Source organism: Nicotiana tabacum, chromosome 13, assembly GCF_000715075.1.
Source record: "Nicotiana tabacum cultivar K326 chromosome 13, ASM71507v2, whole genome shotgun sequence".
NCBI classification, from domain to species: domain Eukaryota; kingdom Viridiplantae; phylum Streptophyta; class Magnoliopsida; order Solanales; family Solanaceae; genus Nicotiana; species Nicotiana tabacum.
This window is the reverse complement of record NC_134092.1, coordinates 12,521,258-12,545,409: the sequence shown is the minus strand read 5'-3', so window position 1 is coordinate 12,545,409 and position 24,152 is coordinate 12,521,258. Positions and strand designations below refer to the sequence as shown.

The window sequence follows — 24,152 nt, the reverse complement described above, 5'->3', positions numbered from 1 at the left end:
GTCGTACTGACGAGCCTTAATCTGCTCGAATAATGAAAACTGAGTGACGATGCATGCAAGAACTCGGCTGGGCTATGAGATATCAAACCTCACAAGTCTATTAGCCAAGGAATGGATGTTCAAAGCTAATGGCCTCTCCTCTACTTAATTGAATGCCAAACTACGCATACTCTCCACCTTTCTGCTCAAGGTATCCGCAACCACATTCGCCTTTCCCGGATGATAAAGGATAGTAATATCATAATCTTTTAGTAACTCAAGCCACTTGTGTTGCCTCAAATTGAGATCCCTCTACTTGAAAAAATGCTGCAAGCTGCGATGATCGGTGTAAACCTCACAGGACACCCCATAAAGATAATGCCTCTAGATCTTGAGAGCATGAACTATCACGACCAACTCCAAATCATGTACTGGATAATTTTTCTCGTAGGGCTTCAGTTGATGTGAAGCATATGCAATAACTCGCCCCTACTGCATCAATACACAACCTAGGCCAATGCGTGAAACATTGCAATACACAGTATACATCCCTGAACTAGAAGGCAACACTAACATCAGTGCTGAAGTCAAAGCGGTCTTGAGCTTCTGAAAGTTGCCTCGCAATCGTCGTACCATCGGAACAGAGCACCCTTCTGGGTCAATCTAGTCAAAGGTGCTTCAATAGATGAGAATCTCTCCACAAATCGATGATAATAACCTGTTAATCCCAAGAAGCTCTTGATCTCGGTCGCTGTGGTAGGATGAGGCCAACTCTGAACTGCCTCGATCTTCTTGGGATCTACTTTAATACCCTCGCCTGATACAACATGCCCCAAGAATGCCATTAAATTTAACCAAAACTCACACTTGGAGAACTTAGCATATAGCTTCTGTTCCCGCAAGGTCTGAAGCACCACTCCCAAATGTTGCTCGTGCTCCTCCATGCTACGCGAGTAGATCAAAATGTCATCAATGAAGACAATGACGAACGAGTCAATATATGGCCAGAACACTCGGTTCATCAAATCCATAAATGCCACAAGGGCATTAGTCAAGTCGAAGGACATCACTAAGAACTCATAGTGGCCCTATCTAGTCCGGAAAGCCGTCTTCGGAACATCCGAATCACGAATCTTCAACTGATGGTACCCAGATCTCAAGTCGATCTTAGAGAACACCCTGGCACCCTGCAACTGGTCAAACAAATTATCAATGTGCAGCAACAGGTACTTGTTCTTAATGGTAACTTTGTTCAACTGGCGGTAATCAATGCATATCCGCATAGTCCCATCTTTCTTCTTCACGAACAACATCGGTGCACCCCACCACGACACACTCGGTCTGACAAACCCCTTTGCTAGAAACTCCTCAAGCTGTTCTTTCAACTCCTTCAACTCTTTCGGAGCCATGCGGTATGGTAGAATAGAGATAGGCTGGGTACCTGGAGCCAAATTAATATAGAAATCGATATTACAATCTGGTGGCATGTCTAGAAGATCAGAAGGAAACATATCGGAGAACTCATGAACCACAGGCACTGAATCAATTGCCGGAGTCTCTGTAGTAGTATCCTGAACATAAGCTAGATAAGCCCCACAACCCTTCTCGACCATGTGTCAAGCCTTTAGAAAAGAGATAACCCGACTAGATGTACAGACAGACGAACCCTTCCACTCCAATCTAGGAAACTCTAGCATTGCCAAGGTAACAGTCTTGGCATGGAAATCAAGGATGGAATGATATGGAGACAACCAGCCCATGCCTAGGATGACCTCATAGTCGGTCATATCAAGCAACAAAAGATCCTCTCTAGTCTCATAACCAAAGAAAGTCACGATACAGGACAGATAGATCTGATCCACAATAACAGATTCGCCCACTGGCGTGGACACATAAACAGGAGTTCCCAATGACTCACGAGGAACACCTAGAAAATGAGCAAACATAGATGAAACATGTGAATACGTAGACCCTAGATCAAATAGTACCGAAGCATCCCTACCACAGATAGAAATAATACCTATGATCACGGCATCTGAGGCTACTGCATCTGGTCTGGCCGAAAAGGCATAGAACCTAGCTGGAGTGCCACATGACTGGCCTCCACCTCTAGGACGACCCCTACCCACCTGCCCTTCACTTCTGGGTGGCCAGACAGTTGGTGCGACAGTTGGTGCAGAAATCATAGGCTGCTGACCCTGCTGTACTGCCTTGCCCCGAAGCCTGGGGCAGAACCTCCTCACATGACCAAGATCCCTACACTTGAAACAACCTCTCGGTACGGTAGACTGCTGACCTGAAGTCTAGTCCTGATGGACCGAAGGCCTACTGTAGGAACCCTGAATTGCTGGGGAACGGTAGGAGTTCTCTGGAATGGCGCTGAAGTAGGGCCACACTGGAGCACCTCGAGGAGGCGGTGGTGTTGGATATGTGGGCCTACTAGACTAATCCCTCACAAACGAACCTCTTCCCCCAACCGGAGCACTACTGAACCCTCCAGAATATCGAAACTACTTATCCTTCGCCACCTACTCTCGGCTCTGCTAACGAACACCCTTGATCCTCCGAGCTATCTCCACAACAACCTCGTACGAAGTCCCCATCTCAACCTCTCGGGCTATAGTGGCATGGATACCAGAGTACAAACCCGCAACAAACCTCTGCACTCTTTTTGCATTAGTAGGAAGTATCATAAGTGCATGGCGAGACAACTTAGAGAATCTCGCCTCATAGTCGGTCACCGACATCTGGCCCTGCTGGAGCTGCTCAAACTGAAATCGAAACTCTTCCCTTTGAGAGGGTGGAATATATCTATCCAAGAAGAGGCGTGTGAACTGGTCCCAAGTCAAGGGAGGAGAACTTGCTGGCTTGCTGAGAAGATAGTACTGCCACTATCTACGGGCCCTGCCCTCCAGCTGAAAGATGGTAAAGTTCACCTCGTGGGACTCCAATATCCTCATGTTGTGCAGTCTGTCCCTGCAACTATCAATAAAGTCTTGGGGGTCCTCATGTGGCTCACCTCCAAAGACAGGAGGATGTAGCCTAGTCCATCTGTCCAATAGTTTTTGCGGCTCGCCGGTCGTAGATGGTCTGGGCTCAGGAATATCTGTTGCAACTGGCTGAGCTCCGCCCATAGATAGTGTGCTCAGGATCTGATATATGACAGATGCATGCCGTGGAGCCTGAGCGGTAGGGGTCTGTTCTCTCCCTCCCGCTTGAGATGTGGCTGGGTCTGCTGGAAATAAACCAGCCTGAGTCATAGAATCCATGAATCGCAACATATGGCCCATGACCTCCTGGAATCCTGGTGCGGACATAAAATCCACTGGGGCTGGCTCCGATGCAGACACCTCGCCCTGCTCCTCAATAGCAGGATCCTCCACTAGATCCACTGGTGGCACAACTGGAGCAACTCTATGACACCCTCGTCCTCTACCACGAGTTGGATCCCTCCCTCGGCCTTTGCCTCAGCCTCTAGCAACATGGAGAGCAGCTTCTCCATGGTCGGGTACATCTGCCACGTGCGTTCTCACCATATGTGAGAGGACAAGAGAAGGACACTTAGCACAACATCAACTGCACGATAGGAGATGAAGAAAGAGTAGTTTTCTAACACCCTATAGCCTCTCGAAGATAAGTACGAACGTCTCCGCACCGATCCGCAAGACTCTATTTGGCCTTCTCATAACTTGTGAGACCTACGTGAACCTAGTGCTCTGATACCATATTGTCACAACCCAATTTCTCCTATAGGCAGTGATGGAACCCAACATCGCCACTAGGTAAGCCAACGCATGAACTAGCCATGTATTTATTCCTTTTAATAATTTTAAAGTAGTTGATTTGTATTTATTAAGCAAATGAGAAGTGAAAAATTTAGTAAAGTAAGCGTAAGCTCATAAAGGAGCAAGTACAGTGATATATATACTCTACAAAAAAATTATACCTACTAGAATATTTCCAATACCCGGTGTTACAAGTGTATGAGCAACTAGTAGAATATACAAAACACTAAGCTACTGTTTGAAATAGAGTAGACAGAAAGTAAATATAAAAGAGAGACTCCGGGTGCTGCAGAATGGACTTAGAAAGCTGATCACTACTAAACCTCGGGGTAACGGGGGTGCACGCCGGGATGACTGCCAGATGCACCTGCCTCAGATCCTGTGTAATTAGTGCAGAAGTGTAGCGTGAGTACATAAATAATATGTACCTAGTAAGTATTCAGTCTAACATCGAAGAAGTAGTGATGAGGGGTCGACATCAACACTTACTATGGGACAACAATAAAATACAGGAATTTTAAATAGGCATGAGATATGTGAATAATAATAATAACACGTCAGCAAGCAGTGGACAAATGATTATTTAACTGATAGGAATCCAAAAATTCTTCAACTAACACATGCTAACTCCAGATAAAATTCGGGCCAATAAATAAGTTATAACCCCTCAATTTATAAAACTAATAACAAGTGTATTCGGGCTCCAAGCATTAACACACACGATTTATGCTGAGGTCGTACGACTCGATCCAGAATAATATGTACACTGCCGAGGGTCGAGCGACACGAACCATAGATACATCTATTCTACTGTTGAGGCGTTTGGCCCACTCCACAAGAAGAGAGAATACTTTATGAACATCCGATTTAAAAGCTATTATAAGACTAATACACACGGAAGCACAATTTTCATTAACGGTCAAGTAACCCGCCAAAACTCAAAGTAAGTGAAATTCGGTCTTTATGAATCCTTTACCAAATTTCAATATAATTTAGGTACTTAAATTAGCAAATAGAGTGCAAACAATATAAGTATTTCATGATTTGGGTCGGAAAACTACCCGGACTTAAGAATAATTAGTAGCTAGACATGGACTCTTGTCCCCTCATGCGTGCGTAGACCCCATAATTAGAAGCAAATAGTAATTTAAAACATCCATGTGGTAAATTCCCTCTTACAATGTTAGGCAAGAGACTTACCTCGTCTCAAAGCTCACTTTCCGGCCCACAAATTCACTCTAAGGCCTCAACTTGGTGCCGAACAATCCGAAGCTAGCCAAATATTGTATAAATTAATCAATATAAACTCAAAAGTTAATAATTTAGCTATTAGAGTAATTATCCACCCTAAATTGGAAGATTCCTAAAATTTACCCCGGGCCCGGATTCCGGAAATTTTTAAATATGAATGTTACCCATAACCTCACGAACTCAAATATATAATTTTCACCCAATTCCATAATCATTTTCGTGGTTAAATTCCTTTTTTATCCAAAACCTAAGTTTTTCAACTACACACATAATTTTCACAATTTTACATATTAAAATCTACCCACAACCTATGTATTTAACTTGCATTGGGTAGAAATTATTTACCTTCAAAAGCTAGGTGAAAACTCTTCTTCAAAGAGCTCAAAAATCGCCCAAGAGATGAAAGAAATAAGCCAAAATAGCCTAAGTCCCGACTTAAATGCACATTTCTGCCTCCAAGTGGTTCCACTTCTACGAAAAATTGGCCGCATCTCCGCATCTACAGAAAATGCATCGCAGGTGCGGTCCTCCCTAGCCGGCCTCCTTCCGCTTCTGCGACGCCTTCTTCGCATCTGCGGGCTCGCAGATGCGGTCGAGCCCTCGCACTTGCACCTTTGCCTCCTTCAGCTCCAGGCCGATTCCGCGGACCACTAACCGTATTTGCGGTCATGCGCCTGTGCCCACATACCCATACCTGCGAACTCAGCCCATCTTGCCAAATTTTGCACTTGCGGCTAGCCAGCTGCTTCTACGGTGCCGCACCTACGGCCAATTCTTCGCAGGTGCGAACGCATACCAGATCCTTGCTGCTTCAGCCATTCTTCCAAGTTCAAAAATGTTCCGCACATTGACCGAATAGTACCCGAGGCTCTCGGGGGCCATCCAAACATACCAACAAGTTTGTAAACAAAAAATGGTCTCGCTCGAACCCTTGAAACGAGTAAAACAATATCAAAACTAACAATCGCACCCTAAAACCAATCGAATCAACTAATGAATTTCAAGTTTTTTTCAACTTACTCCGAACGCGTCGAATCATGCTTAAACTACTCGGAATGACACTAAATTTTGCATGTAAGTCATAACTCACTATACAAAACTCTTCCAAGGCTCAGAATCCCAATCGAACCTCAATAACACCAAATCCTACCTCAAACCAAATTTAAAGAACTTGAAAACCTTCAATGCGCCAACTTCCAATATTAAGCACTGAAACGCACCCGAGTAATCCGAAACCTAATACGAACATACAGCCAAGTCCAAAATCACCATACGAACTTATTGGGACCGTCAAATCCCGGTTCCGAGGTCGTTTACTAAAAATGTTGACCCAAGTCAAACTTAACCCTTTTAAGCCAATATTAAGGAACTAAGTGTTCTAATTTCAACCTGAACCCTTCCAAACTCGAACTAACCATCCCCGCAAGTCATAAAACAGTAAAAGTACATACGTGAAGTCTTAATTATTAGAACATAGATTTAGAAAGTAAAATGACTCGGTCGGGTCGTTACAACCATCTTTCTTTTCTCTCTCGGGTAACAATTTGTGGATTAAGAAGCATATTCCTAGAGCCAGAGCAGCAAAAAACATGAATATCCAAGCTTTAAGAGCACAAAGGAGCATCAAAATTGCCAGATTCATGACTAGTGACATGAGCAAAGATATGCTCGTCTCACTAGATAAACTCTGATCTCAACGGGGTAGGATGCCTCAGTCCAATCACAAAGCTTAGAAAATATTAAATATTGCAGACTATGAGGATTTTGACAATGTACGTGCATCTTTTTTATGCACGTGGAATATACGTGCACAAAGACTAGTATTTATATTAATGTTAAACTTTCAATAAGATAAGGTTTTTGAGGAGTTCATTTATATTATTAAATCATAATTTGACAATTTTATTACTTATTTTCGCATGGCATTATATTATTCTTAGGAAATATTCAGTAGTGCTATTGTCATCAGCTATACAGATTCGACATTACCATCTTTAGGAAGAAAACTCTTCCAAATCCAATGTTTCTTTCGGATTTCTTCTTTAATGCTTCACAATCTTTCTTTTCTCTCTCGGATAACAATTTGTAGATTGAGAAGCATATTCCTAGAGCAACAGTAGCAAAAAGCGTGAATATCCAAGCTTTAAGAGCACAAAGGAGTATCAAAATTGCCAGATTCATGACTAGTGACATGAGCAAAGATATGCTCGTCTCCCAAGATACACTTTGATCTCATCGAGGTAGGATGCCTCAGTCCAATCACAAGGCCTAGAAAAAATTAAATATTGCAGACTATGGGGATCTTTACAATGTACGTGCATCTTTTTTATGCACGTGCAATATATGTGCACAAACACTAGTATTTATATTGATGTTAAACTTTCAATGAGATAAGGTTTGTGAGGAATTCATTTATATTATTAAATAAGAATTTGACAATTTTATTACTTATTTTCGCCTGACATTATATTATTCTTACGAAATATTTAGTAGTGCTATTGTCATCAGCTATACAATTTTAGCATTGCCATCTTTAGGAAGTAAACTCGTTCAAATCCAATGTTGCATTTAGATTTCTTCCTTAATGATTCACCATCTTTCTTTTCTCTCTTGGGTAATAATTTGTAGATTGAGAAGAATATTCCTAGAGCTAGAGCAGCAAAAAAAATGAATATAATATCCAAGCTTTAAGAGCACAAATGAGTATAAAAATTGCCAGATTCATGACTAGTACCATGAGCAAAGATATGCTCGTCTCCCAAGATACTCTCTGATCTCATTGGGGTAGGATGCCTCATTCCAATCACAAGACCTAAAAAGTATTAGTTATTACAGACTATGAGGATTTTGACAATGTAAGTGCATTTTTTTAATGCACGTGCAATATACGTGCACAAAGACTAGTATTTATATTAATATTAAACTTTCAATGAGATAAGGTTTTTGAGGAGTTCATTTATATTATTAAATAAGAATTTGACAATTTTATTACTTATTTTCGTCTGACATTATATTATTCTTAGAAAATATTTAGTAGTGCTATTGTCATCAGCTATATAGTTTTAGCATTGCTATCTTTAGTAAGAAAACTCTTCCAAATCCAATGTTGCTTTCAGATTTCTTCCTTAATGCTTCACCATCTTTCTTTTCTCTCTCGGGTAATAATTTATAGATTGAGAAGCATATTCCTAGAACCATAGAAGCAAAAAGCATGAATATCCAAGCTTTAAGAGCACAAATGAGCAACAAAATTACCAGATTCATGACTAGCATGAGCAAAGATATGCTCGTCTCCCAAGATACACTCTAATCTCATCAGGGGAAGGATGCCTCAGTCCAATCACAAGGCCTAGAAAATATTAAATATTGTAGACTATGAGAATTTTGACAATATACGTGCATCTTTTTTATGAAAGTGCAATATACGTGCACAAAGACTAGTATTCATATTAATGTTAAACTTTCGATGAGATAAGGTTTTTCAGGATTTCATTTATATTATTAAATCAGAATTTGATAATTTTATTACTTATTTTCGCTTGACATTATATTATTTTTAGGAAATATTTAGTAGTGCTATTGTCATCAGCTATACAGTTTCAATATTGCCATCTTTAGGACGAAATCTCTTCCAAATCCAATGTTGCTTTCAGATTTCTTCCTTAATGCTTCACCATCTTTCTTTTCTCTCTCGGGTAACAATTTATAGATTGAGAAGTATATTCCTAGAGTCAGAGCAGCAAAAAGCATGAATATCCAAGTTTTAAGAGTACAAAGAAGCAGCAAAATTGCCAGATTAATGACTAGTGACATGAGCAAAGATATGATCGTCTCCCAAGATACACTCTGATCTCATCAGGGTAGGATGTCTCAGTCCAATCACATGGCCTAGAAAATATTAAATATTACAGATTATGAGAATTTTGACAATGTACATGCATCTTTTTTATGCACGTGCAATATATGTGTACAAAGACTAGTATTTATATTAGTGTTAAACTTTCAATGAGATAAGGATTTTGAAGAGTTCATTTATATTATTAAATCAGAATTTGACAATTTTATTAGGTTGAGAAACATATATTCCTAGAGTCAGAGCAGCAAAAAGAGCAAATATCCAAGATTTGAGATCACAAAGGAAGCAAAATCACCGGATTCATGACTGGTGATATGAGCAAAGATATGCTCGTCTCCTAAGATATGCCTAGCACTCTGATTTCATCGGGTAAGGATGCCTCAGTCCAATCACAAGGCCCAGAGAACATTAAATAGCATACTATGAGGGGGATGACAAATGCTATGCCAACATAGGCACTCTGTCGGCTTAGTTAAAAGACAAAATACTCTACTGAAAGTCCGACAATTCCAGCTCGAACAACTCCAGCAATGAGACGTTATATGTGTATCCAACTGATTGAAGAAATAAAGGTCCGAAGAAGAATATTGAGTCAAAGCCCAACACTTGCTCGAAAACTTTCACACTATGTTAACCACTAAAAGTGGTGAGGGTAATAGCTTCTTTCATTTCCCTGCCTTTATTTTCTATTAAGCCCCCCAACATTGATGTGCAACAATGCTTCTGCTTCACTTTTCCTTAATCTCTCGAGGGCTACTTTTGCCTCCTCTATTAACCCTTTCTTAATGAGAAACCCGGGGGTCTCATTAAGAAATAACGATAGTATAAGAACTAGAATTATAAATGCAAATGACTAACACCATCCATATCGGAAATTATGAGACATCGCCATCTTTACACGCTTGTCATGGTGCTTCCTCATAACATCATAGAGCTGAAAGTAAGTGAGATCTACTTTGGTGGATTTTCAATATTGACCTCATGCAATATTGTGGGAATCTCCATGACATAGGAACGACACGCTACTTCCAATATTTACTAGATTTATTGATGTTACAACATTATTTGTAAACCAATACATAAGGAAACTTCCAACTAGGTGAAGTATCAAGCCAAGAATAAGTACTGGCTTTCGACTCCAAGACTACATCATTCCATAAGCGGCCTATAAAGATGGAATGGACAAGAGCTACAAGATGGATGCAAAGAGGATGAACCATACATTTATGTAGGCACAAAAGTTGTTTGTAGAGGCCTTCATTGCTCTTACATGAATTTCTTTAGAGAATCTAACCATGAAACCTTCAATGCCAATAGTGCCACATATGACATTCAAGGCATAACCAATGGTTAGCCCCCCCAAATATTGCCATTAAGTTGCTCGCAACAACTGAAGTAAATCGTGATTGACTCTCTACATCACAGGCTTCAGAAACTATTTCATCTTCATTAGCCGGTCTTGACATGTCAGAGATAAATGTGACACTACTACCAGTGATGACATCCCATTCAATAAGATGCAAGTAGGATATTGGGTTATTCCTTCTTTCAAAAGTACTATTTTCTTTTATTTATGTTAGAAATGTTACGAATATATTTTTTCTCTTTTTATATTTACGTTTGGATTGTAGGAATGCAGTTTTTAATTTTATAATTTAATTTCTTTTTGCAAACTGTCAGGTTTATTTAACTTCATATAGAGAAAGAATCATCTTTACTTATTTGTAAAATTTCTCTATGGTGTATTATTTTCTAAATTTCAACCAAACTAAATATGTAGTGACATTATCCGTTTTCCAACTGTGGCTTACTTTAACGTGTAGTTTTGTAGCATAATTTCAGTTTTGGTGTTATCTTATTCTCTTTCTTGTGCCGTGATTGTGCTATACTGCTGGGGCAATAGTATGGGTGTTTCAATTAAGTAGTTCTGGAACAAGGCCGTTGCATCACCACAGAAGAAATCTATGGTGCCGAAAGTTTCACAATCCCTGTAGAACTCTCTACTTTTGTGTGTATAAGGTGTCTTGATAGCCGTCAAAATGACACCTACAAAAGATAAGTAAATCAACTTTTGCTCTAGCTTCGCTAGTCCAAATTTATTCCTAAAAGTGAAATACATGTGCAATGTGCGTGCATTTTTTTGCACGTGCAACGTATGTGCTCAAGACTAGTATCTATATTAACGTTAGACCTTCAATGAGATAAGGTTTTTGAGGAGTTAATTTATATTAGTAAATCAAAACTTGACAATTTTATTAGTTATTTTCTTGAGAAATATTTAGTAGTGCTACTGCCATTGCCATTTTTAGGAAGAAATCTCTTCCAAAGCCAATGTTGTTTTCAGATTTCTTCCTTAATACTTCACCATCTTTCTTTTCTCTCTCAGGTAATAATTTATAGATTGAGAAGCATATTCCTAGAGTCAGAGCAGCAAAAAGTATAAATATCCAAGCTTTGAGAGCACAAAGGAGCACAGTGACATGAGCAAATATATGCACGTCTCTCAAGATACACCTAACACTCTGATCTTGTTGAGGTAGGATGCCTCGATCCAATCACAAAGCTTAGAGAACATTAAGTATTGCAGACTATTAGGGGTATGCCAAATGCGATGCCAACATAAATTAACTTATAAAAGAAGATTACTTAATCTTGAAATTTAGAGGAAAATACACTATAGAAATTTTTTATTAATTTCTAAGTTAATTTTTAAGGTATATGTATTTCGTTATTTTGTCTTCTTTGATTTTATATTAACTAATATAAAATGTACGTGCAATGTGTATCTTTTATGCACGCAAAAGGTATATGCGTTTATTGATGCACGTACATACGTATGTGCATCTTTTTATGCACGTGCAACGTATATACATAAAGACTATTATATGTATAAGGATTAGACCTTTAATGAGACGAGATATTTGAAGAGTTTTATTTATATTATAAAATCAAAGAAGGAACCCCCTCAAGAAAATAATAATATTCCATGTACTTTCGTGCATTTTCGACATTGATCTCATGCAATATTGCGGGAATCACCATGGCATAGGAATGTCAGGCCACATCTAATGAATGCTAAGCTTGTTGATGCCACAATATTTTATATCCAGAAATCAGTATAAAAGGATACTTCCAACTAGGTGAAGTATCGATCCAAGAATAAGTACAGACTTCCGCTCCAAGATTACATCATTTCATGAGTAGCCTATACAGATGGAATGGCTGAGAGCTGTATAGTGGATGCAAAAGAAGATGAACCATATATTTATATACGCATAAAAGTTTATAAACAACCTCTAAAAGTTGTTTATAGAGGTTTTTATTGCTCTTAAGTGAATTTCTTTAGAGAATCTAACCATGAAGTCTTCAATGCCAACAGTATCGCATGTGACATTCAAGGCATAGGCAATGGTTAGCCCCTAAATATTGGCGTTAAGTTGCTAACAATGACTAAAGTAAACTGTGATGTCTCTACATTACTAGCTTCAGAAACTATTTCATCTTCATTACCCGATCTCGGCATATCAAAAATAAATGTGTCACCATTACCGGCAATGACATCTCATTTAATGAGATTCAAGAAGAATTGTTGGATATTGGGTTATTCCTTCTTCCAAAAGTACTTTTCCCTTTTATTTATGTTAGAAATTTTATGAATGTACTTTTTTGCCTTTTTTTATTTACATTTGGAATTGTAGGAATGTAGTTTTTTTCTTTATAATTTTTGTTTTTGCGAAGTGTTAGATTTATTTAACAGAACGAATCATCTTTACTTTTTTAAAAAAATTCTCAATAGTATATTCCTTTAAATTTCAAGGTTAAGTAATCTTCTTTCATATAATTAATTTAAAAGTATATGTGTCTCATTATTTTATCTTCTTTGATTTTATATTAGCTGACGTGAAATATATGTGCAATGCATGTGCATTTTTTTTATGCATGTACAATGTATGTGCATTTTTTATGCACGTACGTACGTATGTGCATCTTTTTATGCACGTGCAGCCAATATGCATAAGCGTTAGACCTTCAATGAGATAAGATTTTTGAGAAAATTTATTTACATTATAAAATCAAAGAAGGATCCCCCTCAAGAAGTTAATAATATTCGATACACTTTGGTACATTTTCGATATTGATCTCATGCAATATTACGTGAATCACCATGACATAGGAATGTTAGGCTAGCATCCAATGATTGCTAGGCTTGTTGACGCCACAATATTATTTGGAAACTATTATATAAGGATACTTCCAACTAAGTGAAGTATCGATCCAAGAACAAGTACTGGTTTCCGCTCCAAAACTATATCAACCAGTGAGTGGCCTATACTGATGGAATGGCCGAAGTTACATAGTGAATGCAAAGAGGATGAGCTATACATTTATATAGGCAGAAAAGTTGTTTGTAGAGGCTTTTATTTCTCTTAAGTGAATTTCTTTAGAGAATGTAACCATGAAACCTTCAAGGCCAATATTACGTGTGACATTCAAGGCATAACCAATGGCCCCTTGAATATTGGTATTAAGTTGCTAGCAATGATTGAAGTAAACCGTTTTTGACTCTCTACATCACTAGCTTCAGAAACTATTTCATCTTCATTACCTGGTCTCGGCATATCAGAAATAAATGTGCCACTACTACATGCGTTGACGTCTCATTCAATGAGATGCAAGAACAATTGTTGGATATTATGTTATTTTTTCTTCCAGAAGTATTTTTCTATTTTATTTATGTTAAAAATGTATTTTTTTAATCTTATTTTATTTACGTTCGGAATTGTAGGAATGTAATTTTTTTCTTTACAATTTAATTTCTTTCTGTGAAGTGTTAGGTTTGTTTATTAACTTCATGTAGCAAATGTATCATCTTTATTTCTTTATGAAAATTCTCTATGTGTATTTCCCTCTAAATTTCAAGATTACGTAATTTTCTTTTATATAAGTTAATTTTTAAAGTATATGTGTTTCGTTATCTTATCTTCTTTGATTTTATATTAACTAACATGAAATATACGTGTAATGCATGTGCATTTTTTATGCATATACAACGTATGTGCATTTTTTATGCATGTATATACGTATGTGCATCTTTTTATGCACGTGCAATGTACATGCATAAAGACTAGTATTTATATAAGCGTTAGATCTTCAATGAGATGAAATTTTTAAGGAGTTTTATTTAAGATTATAAAATCAAAGAAGGATTCCTCTCAAGAAAATAATTATGTTCGATCCCTGTAACGAAGGAGGGGTTTCAAAGATGAAGACGGAAGCCATGAACGAAGAAAACCAACTTCATTTGCATTTCTTGGCTATAAGAATGTGACAAGGCGGAATGTTAATCCATATTATAATGGAAATGAAAGGCATATTGTGGAATCTTCAATAAAGGAGCGAAAAATGTTGATGTAAGAATTCTTTCCATGTAGGTCTTGAAAAAAGAAATAAAAGAAGCAGAACTGATGATCAGAGCTGATTCGAGAAACATAGGAATGAGGAATCCATCTATATTATCCATTACCGCAAAGAATATTTCTCAAGAAAACACTATGTGGATAGTAACAATTCCATAATTGATGCTACTAATTATTACCAAAAACCAAGAAAGGGGAGTCGAGTCCCATTTTATATGCCTTTAAACTGATGATGTGTATTCTCTATCTTCACCGAACAACAACAACAACCCAGTATAATTTCGCTAGTGCGGTCTGGGGAGGATAGTGTGTACGCAGACCTTACCCCTACCCTGAGTAGAGAGGCTGTTTCTGATAGACCCTCGGCTCCCTCCCTCCAAGAACTCTCCACCTTGCCTCTTGGGGTGACTCGAACTCACAACCCCTTGGTTGGAAGTGAAGGGTGTTCACCACAAGACCAACCGTTCATTCTCTATCTTCACCACATTTTCTAAAATCAAGGGAAACCAGCTTTGAAAGATGAGGAACAAGCACGAGTTTTTAATTACTACATAGTACTAGTAGTGTACTTTCTTATATCACATTAGTCATGACAGCACAATTTAATCTTGTTTCATAATTCACTCCAAATGAAAGAGAGTATTAGAATAGTACGCTGAAGAAGTTCTTGCTCAAGTTTCTCAGAGAAAAAAAGATAATTTCCTATTTTTACTAACATCATTTTATTCTTGACAAATATTTTGTGTTTATTTAATTAATTATATCAGCTTTGAATATTGAATTTGTTGAACAATTTGATTAACAATCGTGTTCTATTTAAGTTACAAACTTTATATTTGTTGCAGGTTGGTGAAGAATGTCATTTAAAAATTCCTTTACCAGACAGTTAAATATCATTTTCATTTGTTGGCTTTTCCAAAATTATGATTATCCCTTAAAATGTAAATTTGCAGTACTAGAAGTACTAGCATTATGAATTGATGAGGAAAGAAATGAGCTTGTGAATTGAAAAAGAAAAAAATGGCATGGTTTTTGGTGTGTATTCAACTTACTAATCAGAGACCGTATAATCATTTTAGATGCATTAATATCGTTAAAATATAGTTTTGCCTGAGTTTTTACAAACCAACTGTGCAAAAATCTCTCTGTCTAACCTTATATAGAACAAGCAATTGAAGATGTTCTACCATTATCAGCAATTAAGGGACTTATCCAAAATCAATAATCCGAATTAAGGCGCAATTACCATATACAACTTACAGTCCCACTTTCCTCAGAAGTCAGAACTGATAAAGAAATACAAAAGGTCACACGCCCATGACTCCTTCAACTACTTGATTTATTCCTTCATAATGTAACGAATGAGCTCGTATAACTTCCATTAGAAACATTAGCCATCAACAGTTTGACAGTCATTTCTAGGATTTATGTTGTGGCACAAAAAAGCAAAGCAACCTTAGATTTGCACCTAGATTACTGAAACTCAAAGAACAGTGGATTTCATGTTTCACGCCTGCGCATTCAGCAATTTCTTATAATTTCAGTGAGGGAAAGCCTGAATCTCTACAATGGATTGTGGCACAGTTGCATGAGCATGGTTGGTTTTGACATTGTTTTCTTTGCGTCTAATTTCCCTCTTTATCAGCTTTTGTGTTTTCCAATGAGGTGAACGTGAAGTTGCCCGAAAAGACAGCATCTTTATCTGTGCAAACAAAAGTATTATCATCAGAATGATAGCTCTGGAAATTAAATATCTTATTCAGTCTAATACAGAAATATAAGCATGAATGATTGAATACTTTCATCTCCTTTCTCAGTTTTAGTTAAGTGAAGCTTTCAACAGGAATGGTTGAATACAATACAAAGTTTCCTCAAGTAGCAAAAGCTTCATGGATAATGTTTGCTCTAATGGAACCTTAAATCAAAGACTTCTTTAATAGGATGATTCTTTTTTATTATACAATATTTATATCTAATAGGGTAGCATTTATTAGAATATACAATTACATTTTTGTACCAAAATATTATAGGAGTAATATTTGATTGAAGGACAAAATGGTCACTCAGATTTTAAAGGACACAGTTGTAAAATAACTTTAGAGTTTTTTTGATGAAGTAAGAGAATTTCATTAAAGGCATCAAGAAGATGCATAGCAAAAGAGAGTACAAGTAAATAGAGTGTGTCTGCTCATAAACATAACAAAAAGAAACCTATGTTAAAAATAAGGAGCAGACACAGTCCAAAAAACGATCACAACTAGATACAGGTGCCTAAGCCAAGTAAAAAGGTTAAATAAACATTTAGCTTTAAGAGCATGATTTGGAGTTGATATCCCATCAAAACATCTGCAATTCCTTTCAGTCCATATAAACCAAAAAATAGAAGCGGGGACCAAAAGCCAAGTTTTTTTGATGGATTTGCCAACTCTCCAAGAGCACCAGCTTTCGTAGGCCTCTTTAATACTATTAGGCATGACCCAGGCTAGTCCAAAAATGTAAAATAACTTTAGAGTTGGAGTGCTCCCACTTTTAATATAGTATGATTGGCCATTAGATTTATTTCTTCTTCTTCTTCTTCTTCTTATTATTATTATTTTTAAGACAAAGTAACTTCAGTTAAATTAAGTTTCAATGCATAAAAGACAAAGCAACTGTCAAATCAAGCTTTCTAATAACTCTGCCACTATTTGGCTTCAGATGAAAACTCAGGAACATTTAGAATTCACAATAAATACAGCATAGAGAGTGACACGGTATTTAAGCTAAAACATATTTTGTTACCCTCAAAAGTAAGTATCTAATACTGAGTCAATCCCAACAACAGGATGAAGATCATTAAGCCTTAAGAGGGAATTCGAAGCCAGCAAGTGATCCTGTAAATAATTTTTCTTCACCTACTTCTTGAGGACTGGCTTGAAGATATGCAACAAGTAGATCACAATAACAGAAAAGAGAAAAAGGCGCCAAGTTCAACTTTAAGGTTTTTCTCCTTTTCTATGGAGAAAGAGCAAGAGTACAGAAACCCTTAGGAGTTATATGTGCCTACATGCTTTTCACATGAACTGATTTAGTACAGATTAGTTGGGACACAATTCGTACCTGTCAATGACAGACAGTTGGATTCCCTGCAAACATACCTACAAATAGCCTGCAATGACCAAATCAAACAAATAAGCATGGTGTACAGACCATCGTCTTTGACACAATCTGGTCCAAATGTCCAACATCCTAATACAGAAACACAAAAAGCAACAAAAATACAAGGAAAAATACTAGAAAATATGCACCAAAATTGTAACATAGTCAATACCAAGTCAAAGCTGCATGAACATATATAAAGAGCTTCAGGAGAAATAACACCAAATTCTATGTACCACACAAGAGTTAAAAGAACTAAAAATTTGTTTTATAAGGCCTGATTTTCAAAGAACTATAATTTGTGCAAGCGTTATAATTCTCTTCTGTGCAAATATTGGACATTTTTTCACTAATAAAAGCACCCGAAGTATCAGATAAAAAGAAAAAGCACTTTAAGTATATGTATGTATACTTGCCTGGACTGGAAGCAGGGCTGCATCATTTGGTAAAGATGTACCATCATCAGAGAAGACATTCCTACAACATAGAATATCAGAAGGGTAATCAAATAAAGGCATATAGAGTCTCTTCAGTAAACTAAAAGGCCATCACCAATTTTAATTTTAATTGTCATTTGCCGTGAATAAGAAACTCCATCCTTGTCAAATTACCAAAATTAGAAACCGGAACTTCCCTTATATTCCTCTCCGATGCCAAATCCTAGTTTGTGATAACACCACAGTGATATCAACTACAAATCATTCAGCTTCGATTACTACCAACAGCTTGTTCTCAGCTCATAAACAAGAAAACTCTCATTTTTGGTGAATTCCAAAAAAAAGGTATACTCAATGAACGAAGGGTGACCATGGCATGCCAATCGACTCAGGATATAAACAAAAAACAAATAGAGTAAATGAGGCAAAGCAGATTCTAATGGGTACTGCAATATAGTTGGCTTCAAATTCTCTAATCCTACTCTATGGATAAAAACATAATCTAGAAATAACGACAGTAAGGCATATGCTTTTGTCACGGTTCTTTGTTTGTTTCCTGTTAACTTCAGCAAAGAACCTTCTCTTTTCCTCTTGTTTATTTTCTTCTCAAACTTTGATGCAGCACTCATTCAAAATGAGGGAGAAGCAATTCAGTAAGAACATAAAAGCAATTCAGTAAGGCTACATTAATAGTGATGCATTCGGAGATGTCCTAATCATTCCGTTAAGGAAATTTTTAATAGGCACGATCAGCAGGTACACACACACACAAGACACTTCTCCACATTTCCCATCAACGAAAACCCTCAAAATTAGGAATATAAAAGCTTTTCGAAGAAGGGCATCAAGAGATCCCTCATGCCTCTTTATATTAAAACAAAGATTCCTCATGCCTTGGCTTTTCTCCAGTTCTGCTGCTTTAAGCCAAATGTTAGAAAACAAGTCTGAGAACTGCTTTCCAGTCTGGGTAATGGATCAATCAACCCAATAATCATTCTCAATCTGATAAATATCCAGCTCAAATTTTTACAACCTTCATCCACCGAGAGCTTAGAGCTAATTTTTTGACAACTGTAAGCATATGAGGACTGCATAGTGCATTCAAAATAAGGTCTTGAAGCTTTTCTTAGCTAAGGTCTATAAACTTTATATGCTTATTTTCTGATAATATTCAATTTAATTCATGCAACCATGCGCTGCTCGTAATAGTAATAATCTGCTAAGTGGAAATTCTGACAAATACGAGTAACTCTACATAAGTAGAATACTGACAAACAATTAACCTGAATGGATGTTCATGAAATAGCACATTAGTTCCATATAATGACCATGGAAGCATGTTTGTTGAACACACTGATCATTATTCATCAAAACAAAGCAAAAGGAAACATACAACATTAAAACAATATTGTGGATCCTGAACCAATGTATTTACCTCCAAATTACAGTTTGCAGCTCATCCTGCCCAGCTTCAGGAAGCATAGCAGCATCATAAGCAACAATGTTACCATAAAATATCTTCTCCAAATCCTTCATCCATTTAGTCAACAATAAATTAACCTGCGATTTAAAAATAGACAAAGGATATGATAGATAAGTTTAAATTTTCTATTTTTTGTCATGAACAATAGAATCTGAGATGCCAGTATCATTCCACAAGGAAGACAAATAAACTGAGTCACCATTATGGAGCTGCAAATTAAATTGTGTATTCTTTTCCTCCATTACGCTTTGGAGGTGAGAATAAATTGTCCAAAAAGAAAATGAATGAAGCAGAAAAGGGGCAGTAATTCGATGAGCTTAAACAATGCAAGAGGGGCAGTAATTCTCAAAATAAGTTGTAAACCAATGCAAAAACGTACATCATGAACAATAGCTTAAACAAATCGCTTGTTGATAGTCAATTTTAAAACAAGGATGGGGTGGGAGCTGAGATGTAATTCGATGAGCTTGAAAGTCAAACCCCATAAAACCTCTGGAAAAAGAGATCTTCTGTCGCAACATATGAAAATGAAAAATGAAAATAGTAAATGATGCAAAGAGCCTATTCAAGCTGATTGATGCTCTTCCACCAAGGTAAGCGACAAGTCTGAAAACCATCCAAGTTGTTTTTTTTTTTTATATAAGGTAACGTTAAAAGAGGGAAGTTTAGGATAACCATCCCAATTGTTGATGTAAGAAATATAATAACATAAACTTTTGTATGGAAAGATCATAGATATCACTAGCTTAGACTTACTATAAACCTGCATGTAACCACGATATTTTGTTTGCTCTAGAGCTCTATTTTTCCTTCCGACTTTTTCCATTTCCTTCCATTTCTTCTTAAGATTTCTTTCTTCTTTTTTTTTTTGGAGGGCCCGACATCATTAGTCATGCTCTTTTTTTTTTTGAGACAGGTAACAGTATATTAATCCTCAGCACAAAGGCTGTGTTGGAGCCATATTTACAGATTGCACAAACAAAAGTGTGGGCTTGTTCTTCTTACCATTAGTCATGCTTTTATATACTTTACCAACGGTTGCAACAAAAAATTCTCTTAAAACCAAACATAAGAGTAGTTAAAACTTTACAGCCACTCTAGCTTGGTTGTCAATTTAACAACAAAGAGAAGATCAAAAGATATTCAACAACAGAGGCGGATCCAGGATTTAAACTCTATGTGTTCAATTTTTAAGGTTTTAGCATTGAACCCATTAGTATGGGTTCATCTAGTATATTTTTGCAGTTTTAACGATTTTTCACATATAAATTTTTACTCCGCGTTGATAGTTATGGGTTCAATTGAACCTGTTATTAGCACACTACATCCGCCCATGTTCAACAAGATGGACGTTCGATTACAAATAGCATTGCCACTTGAATTTACTTTCCCAACTGAACGCCAAGAAGAAGAATTATTTGCGATATTGAATTGATTTTTCAATACAAGAGTTTAATAACTTACCCCAGCTTTAGAAACTCTCAACTCCAGATCATGATTATATATCTCATACAGATATTGCCCCAACTCGACGCCTTCCTTTCCCTCCTGCTTCAAGCGTCGCAAGCATAGCCACATATGGATAACAAGTAAAGCAAATGTGGTCTTAAATGTTTTCTCCAAGCTAAAGACTGCATGCAACACATACAAGCAGATCAAATAACTAAGGCAAACACATATTAGCATAGCTATTTTGTGAAGAGACAGTGCTCAATTAAAAGAAAAAAGGTAATTATGCTTAAAGATTGAATGAACATTCAACTCACTTGGGCTCTTGAATTAACATGAGCAGTAATGCTTGTCAAAGATTTGCAACAATTGGGTTAGAGATATAGCTGCCAGTGCCTAAATAATTATAATAATGAGCTAGATAATGTGAAAGGATTGCAGATGAGGAACGCGTATAAAGGTTTTTGATGTGCAACAATTTCAAAACTGTAGCGCGATCTAGAAATTCACACCTCAGCACCAGAGTACGGAAGAGAAATGACTAAAGAATTTGTAGGGGAATAAGAGCCATAGACTTTAGTCAAGAAGCATCTACAGATAGTTCTTAACTACAACTTTGTAAAATGCATCTTTGTTACATATATCGGCTGCTTGAATGCCCAATCGGAGTCATAAGCAATCCAATGAACAGACTCAAGAAGAACACCATTCTTTTTCTCTTCTATAAACAAACAAATAAAAGAAAAGTTTCACATAACAATCCATAAGCACATAGGAAAATGGCCAAAGATAGCGTGTTCAATGAGCTGAAGTGCAAAGAGGCTCACCATCATAGATAGCAGGTCTATCAATTTGGTGAATAACACGGCGATAAATAACATGAGCTCCTCGAATGGACGTGCTTTGCTTACTATAGAACAACATCAATTTGAGGAGAAAACGCTGGATGCCCTCATATTGTGGCTCATCAATTCTTAACGGTGAATCAGGGGCCAATGCCAATGATTGAGGCCTAGACCAGAACATCTTGTTTAAATTTACCTGCTCAAATAACAGGAGTTCAACTATCAGTCCTTCGCAAATCAGACACCAGTCATGCAACAAATCTATGTTCTACTAAGCATAGAGATCAACAACTCAATTAAGAGAAATGTATCTTTTTTCATGGCACAATATCATTATAGAAAAATTACAGAAAAATAAACATGCAATATCAAAACCCTTAAAATCTCCGAAAGGTAAAACTGCTAGCAGGGTGGACAGTAGTGTCAATGTCAGCTGCTAGTGTGCTAGCATCCCTTCAGCTCAAAAAGTTGCACCATTGAAAATTTATTAAACTTCGTACGAACTATTGTTGCATAGTCGAAAGACTCTACATAAGGAGTATATATTTATAGGTATGCAGTCGACACCAAGGGTGTATCCTAGAGGTCAATGAAGTTGGAATGAAAACCATGGGAGACCAAAGTTCTAAATTGCAGTAGAGACTAAAAAGCTAAGTGACTTCTTTCTCACTAGCCTAAATCGAGTTGCACAGAGTTACCCAACACCTATACTAGTAGAGAAAGCAGGTACCCGATAGAATAGTTGAGGTGCGTAAACTCACTCAAACACCACCGTCAAGAAGAAAAATATTCAACACACATTGTCACAATGATGTAGTCAGTGCAGTCGTATTACACACCCACTTATTTGAAATCTTATGTTCGCCTTTGAATGTACATCAAGTACTCAAAATAGCATCTAAACCTAGGATAAATAAGCAAATTGATTAGCAGATATCATGCAGCAAATGAACCAGACCACTTTTTTTGTTGAAGAATGACCTAAATACTCGCTCACCCAACCGCTTAAACTAAAAATGGCCGGCGGATGTATCATATGTATAACTTATGTATAATATGTGTATAACTATGTATAATCTATGTATACGTTGTGTAAAGATCCTTTTTTTTTTCAGGCCATTGAATCAAAGTCCTGGGGCATTACCTTACTAACATCTAATTACCACAAAAGAAAAAAAATTTGAAAATTTTCAAACCTGGGGTTTGCTATGATAGTCTTTCTCAGTGGAATGGTCTACAGACGGCGCAACCGCGGAATAATCTCGATATGAAAAAGAACACAATCGTCTTCCCATTTTTATGTTCCTTTGAGAATAAGCCCTAGAAAACTGTGAAATGGCCTTGCTCCATCTCGGCAACATTCTACCTCTGTATAGCGAAAGCGAATGAACTATGAAAGGAGAAAACTATTAAAGAACGGCCTTAAAAATGGATACTACCAAGAATTGGGCGAGTTTGAGCTGTTGCAATTTTTCGATGATCAGAGTTTTAACTTTAGAAAATGGAGAAAAAGCCAACATAGTCCTCTATCTTTATATTTAGGTACATAATGATCCTATTTCTTTGTTCTTTTGACAAACTAGTGCATTTTCAATCTTATTGGGTGTTTGGGGAAATTTATAAGTTGGTTAAACTAGATTATAAGCATCTTTTAGTTTATCTACCTGTTTGGTAAACACCCAAAGTACGTATAAGATAAAATTAACTATAAGTTATAAGTGGTCAACTTATTGCTTTTCGACTTATAAGCATTTTTTGTTTGGCCATGACTTTTACTAATTTATCCTTAATAATATTTTTTAATTCATAAAATATTTTTTTCAAAATAAATTTTCTAACTTTCTCTTCGTTATTTATTGTTTATCATTTTCTTTATAAAAAATCTTTTTAATTTATATTTGTTTGTAAAGCCTTAAGGGTATTTTAGTCAATTTAGCAAAAAATAACTTATTTTAGTGAGTACTTTTCTACCAAACATCAACGGCTTATTATCAGTTTCAGCACGTTTATCCAAACTCGTAAATGCTTAAAAATCAGTTTCAGCATTTAAAAATACTTTTCAATCACTTCAAGCTTGAAAAATTATTTGTGAATTAAAAAATATTATTAAGGATAAAAGAACAACTTATCAATACTTTTCTACCAAATACATCAACTGTTTATTATAAGTTTCAGCATATTTATCAAAACAGGTAAACACTCAAAAAAAAATTCAATCACTTCAAACTTGTCAACTAATCCAAACGGGCTCTTAATCCTAACTAACGGAGACAAAACGTGTGTGCCCTTGAAGTAAAACATAATTGGTAGCATATTAGCCTGTTTGGCCAAGCTTTTTTGTTGGCCAAAAGTATTTTTTTGTCAAAATTATTATTTTTCCTCAAAGTCAAGGTGTTCGGCCAAGTTTTTTAAAGGAAAAAAATGTTTTTGAGTTGAAGTAGAAGCTTTTTTTAAAAAGCAAGAAAAAGTAGTTTCTAATTAGTACTTTTAAAAGTATTTTTGAGAAAAATAT

The 24,152-nt window shown here is 36.6% G+C and overlaps 1 protein-coding gene and 1 pseudogene across 1 annotated transcript; one reads left to right on the top strand and one right to left on the bottom strand.

Moving 5' to 3' along the window:
• The window catches only part of LOC142167980 (uncharacterized), a 195,093-nt pseudogene that overhangs the window by 80,722 nt on the left and 90,219 nt on the right, over nt 1-24,152 (top strand).
• LOC107818650 (uncharacterized) lies at nt 15,469-23,109 on the bottom strand. Its single transcript, XM_016644691.2, has 7 exons — nt 22,837-23,109; nt 21,623-21,836; nt 20,811-20,977; nt 19,299-19,423; nt 17,843-17,903; nt 17,388-17,436; nt 15,469-15,990 (listed from the first exon to the last, which is right to left on the bottom strand). Exons 1-7 carry the CDS (start codon nt 22,999-23,001, stop codon nt 15,914-15,916), a joined length of 858 nt encoding a protein of 285 aa, XP_016500177.2. The 5' UTR covers nt 23,002-23,109; the 3' UTR covers nt 15,469-15,913.

Excerpts from the sequence above, each read along its gene's own strand:
- LOC107818650 (XM_016644691.2), bottom strand. The coding sequence starts at position 23,001 with ATGTTGCCGAGATGGAGCAAGGCCATTTCACAGTTTTCTAGGGCTTAT. Across the intron at positions 21,837-22,836 it reads ACTATCATAGCAAACCCCAG|GTAAATTTAAACAAGATGTT; the intron begins GTTTGAAAATTT and ends TTATTTGAGCAG. Across the intron at positions 17,437-17,842 it reads CAGCCCTGCTTCCAGTCCAG|GCTATTTGTAGGTATGTTTG; the intron begins GCAAGTATACAT and ends TGGTCATTGCAG.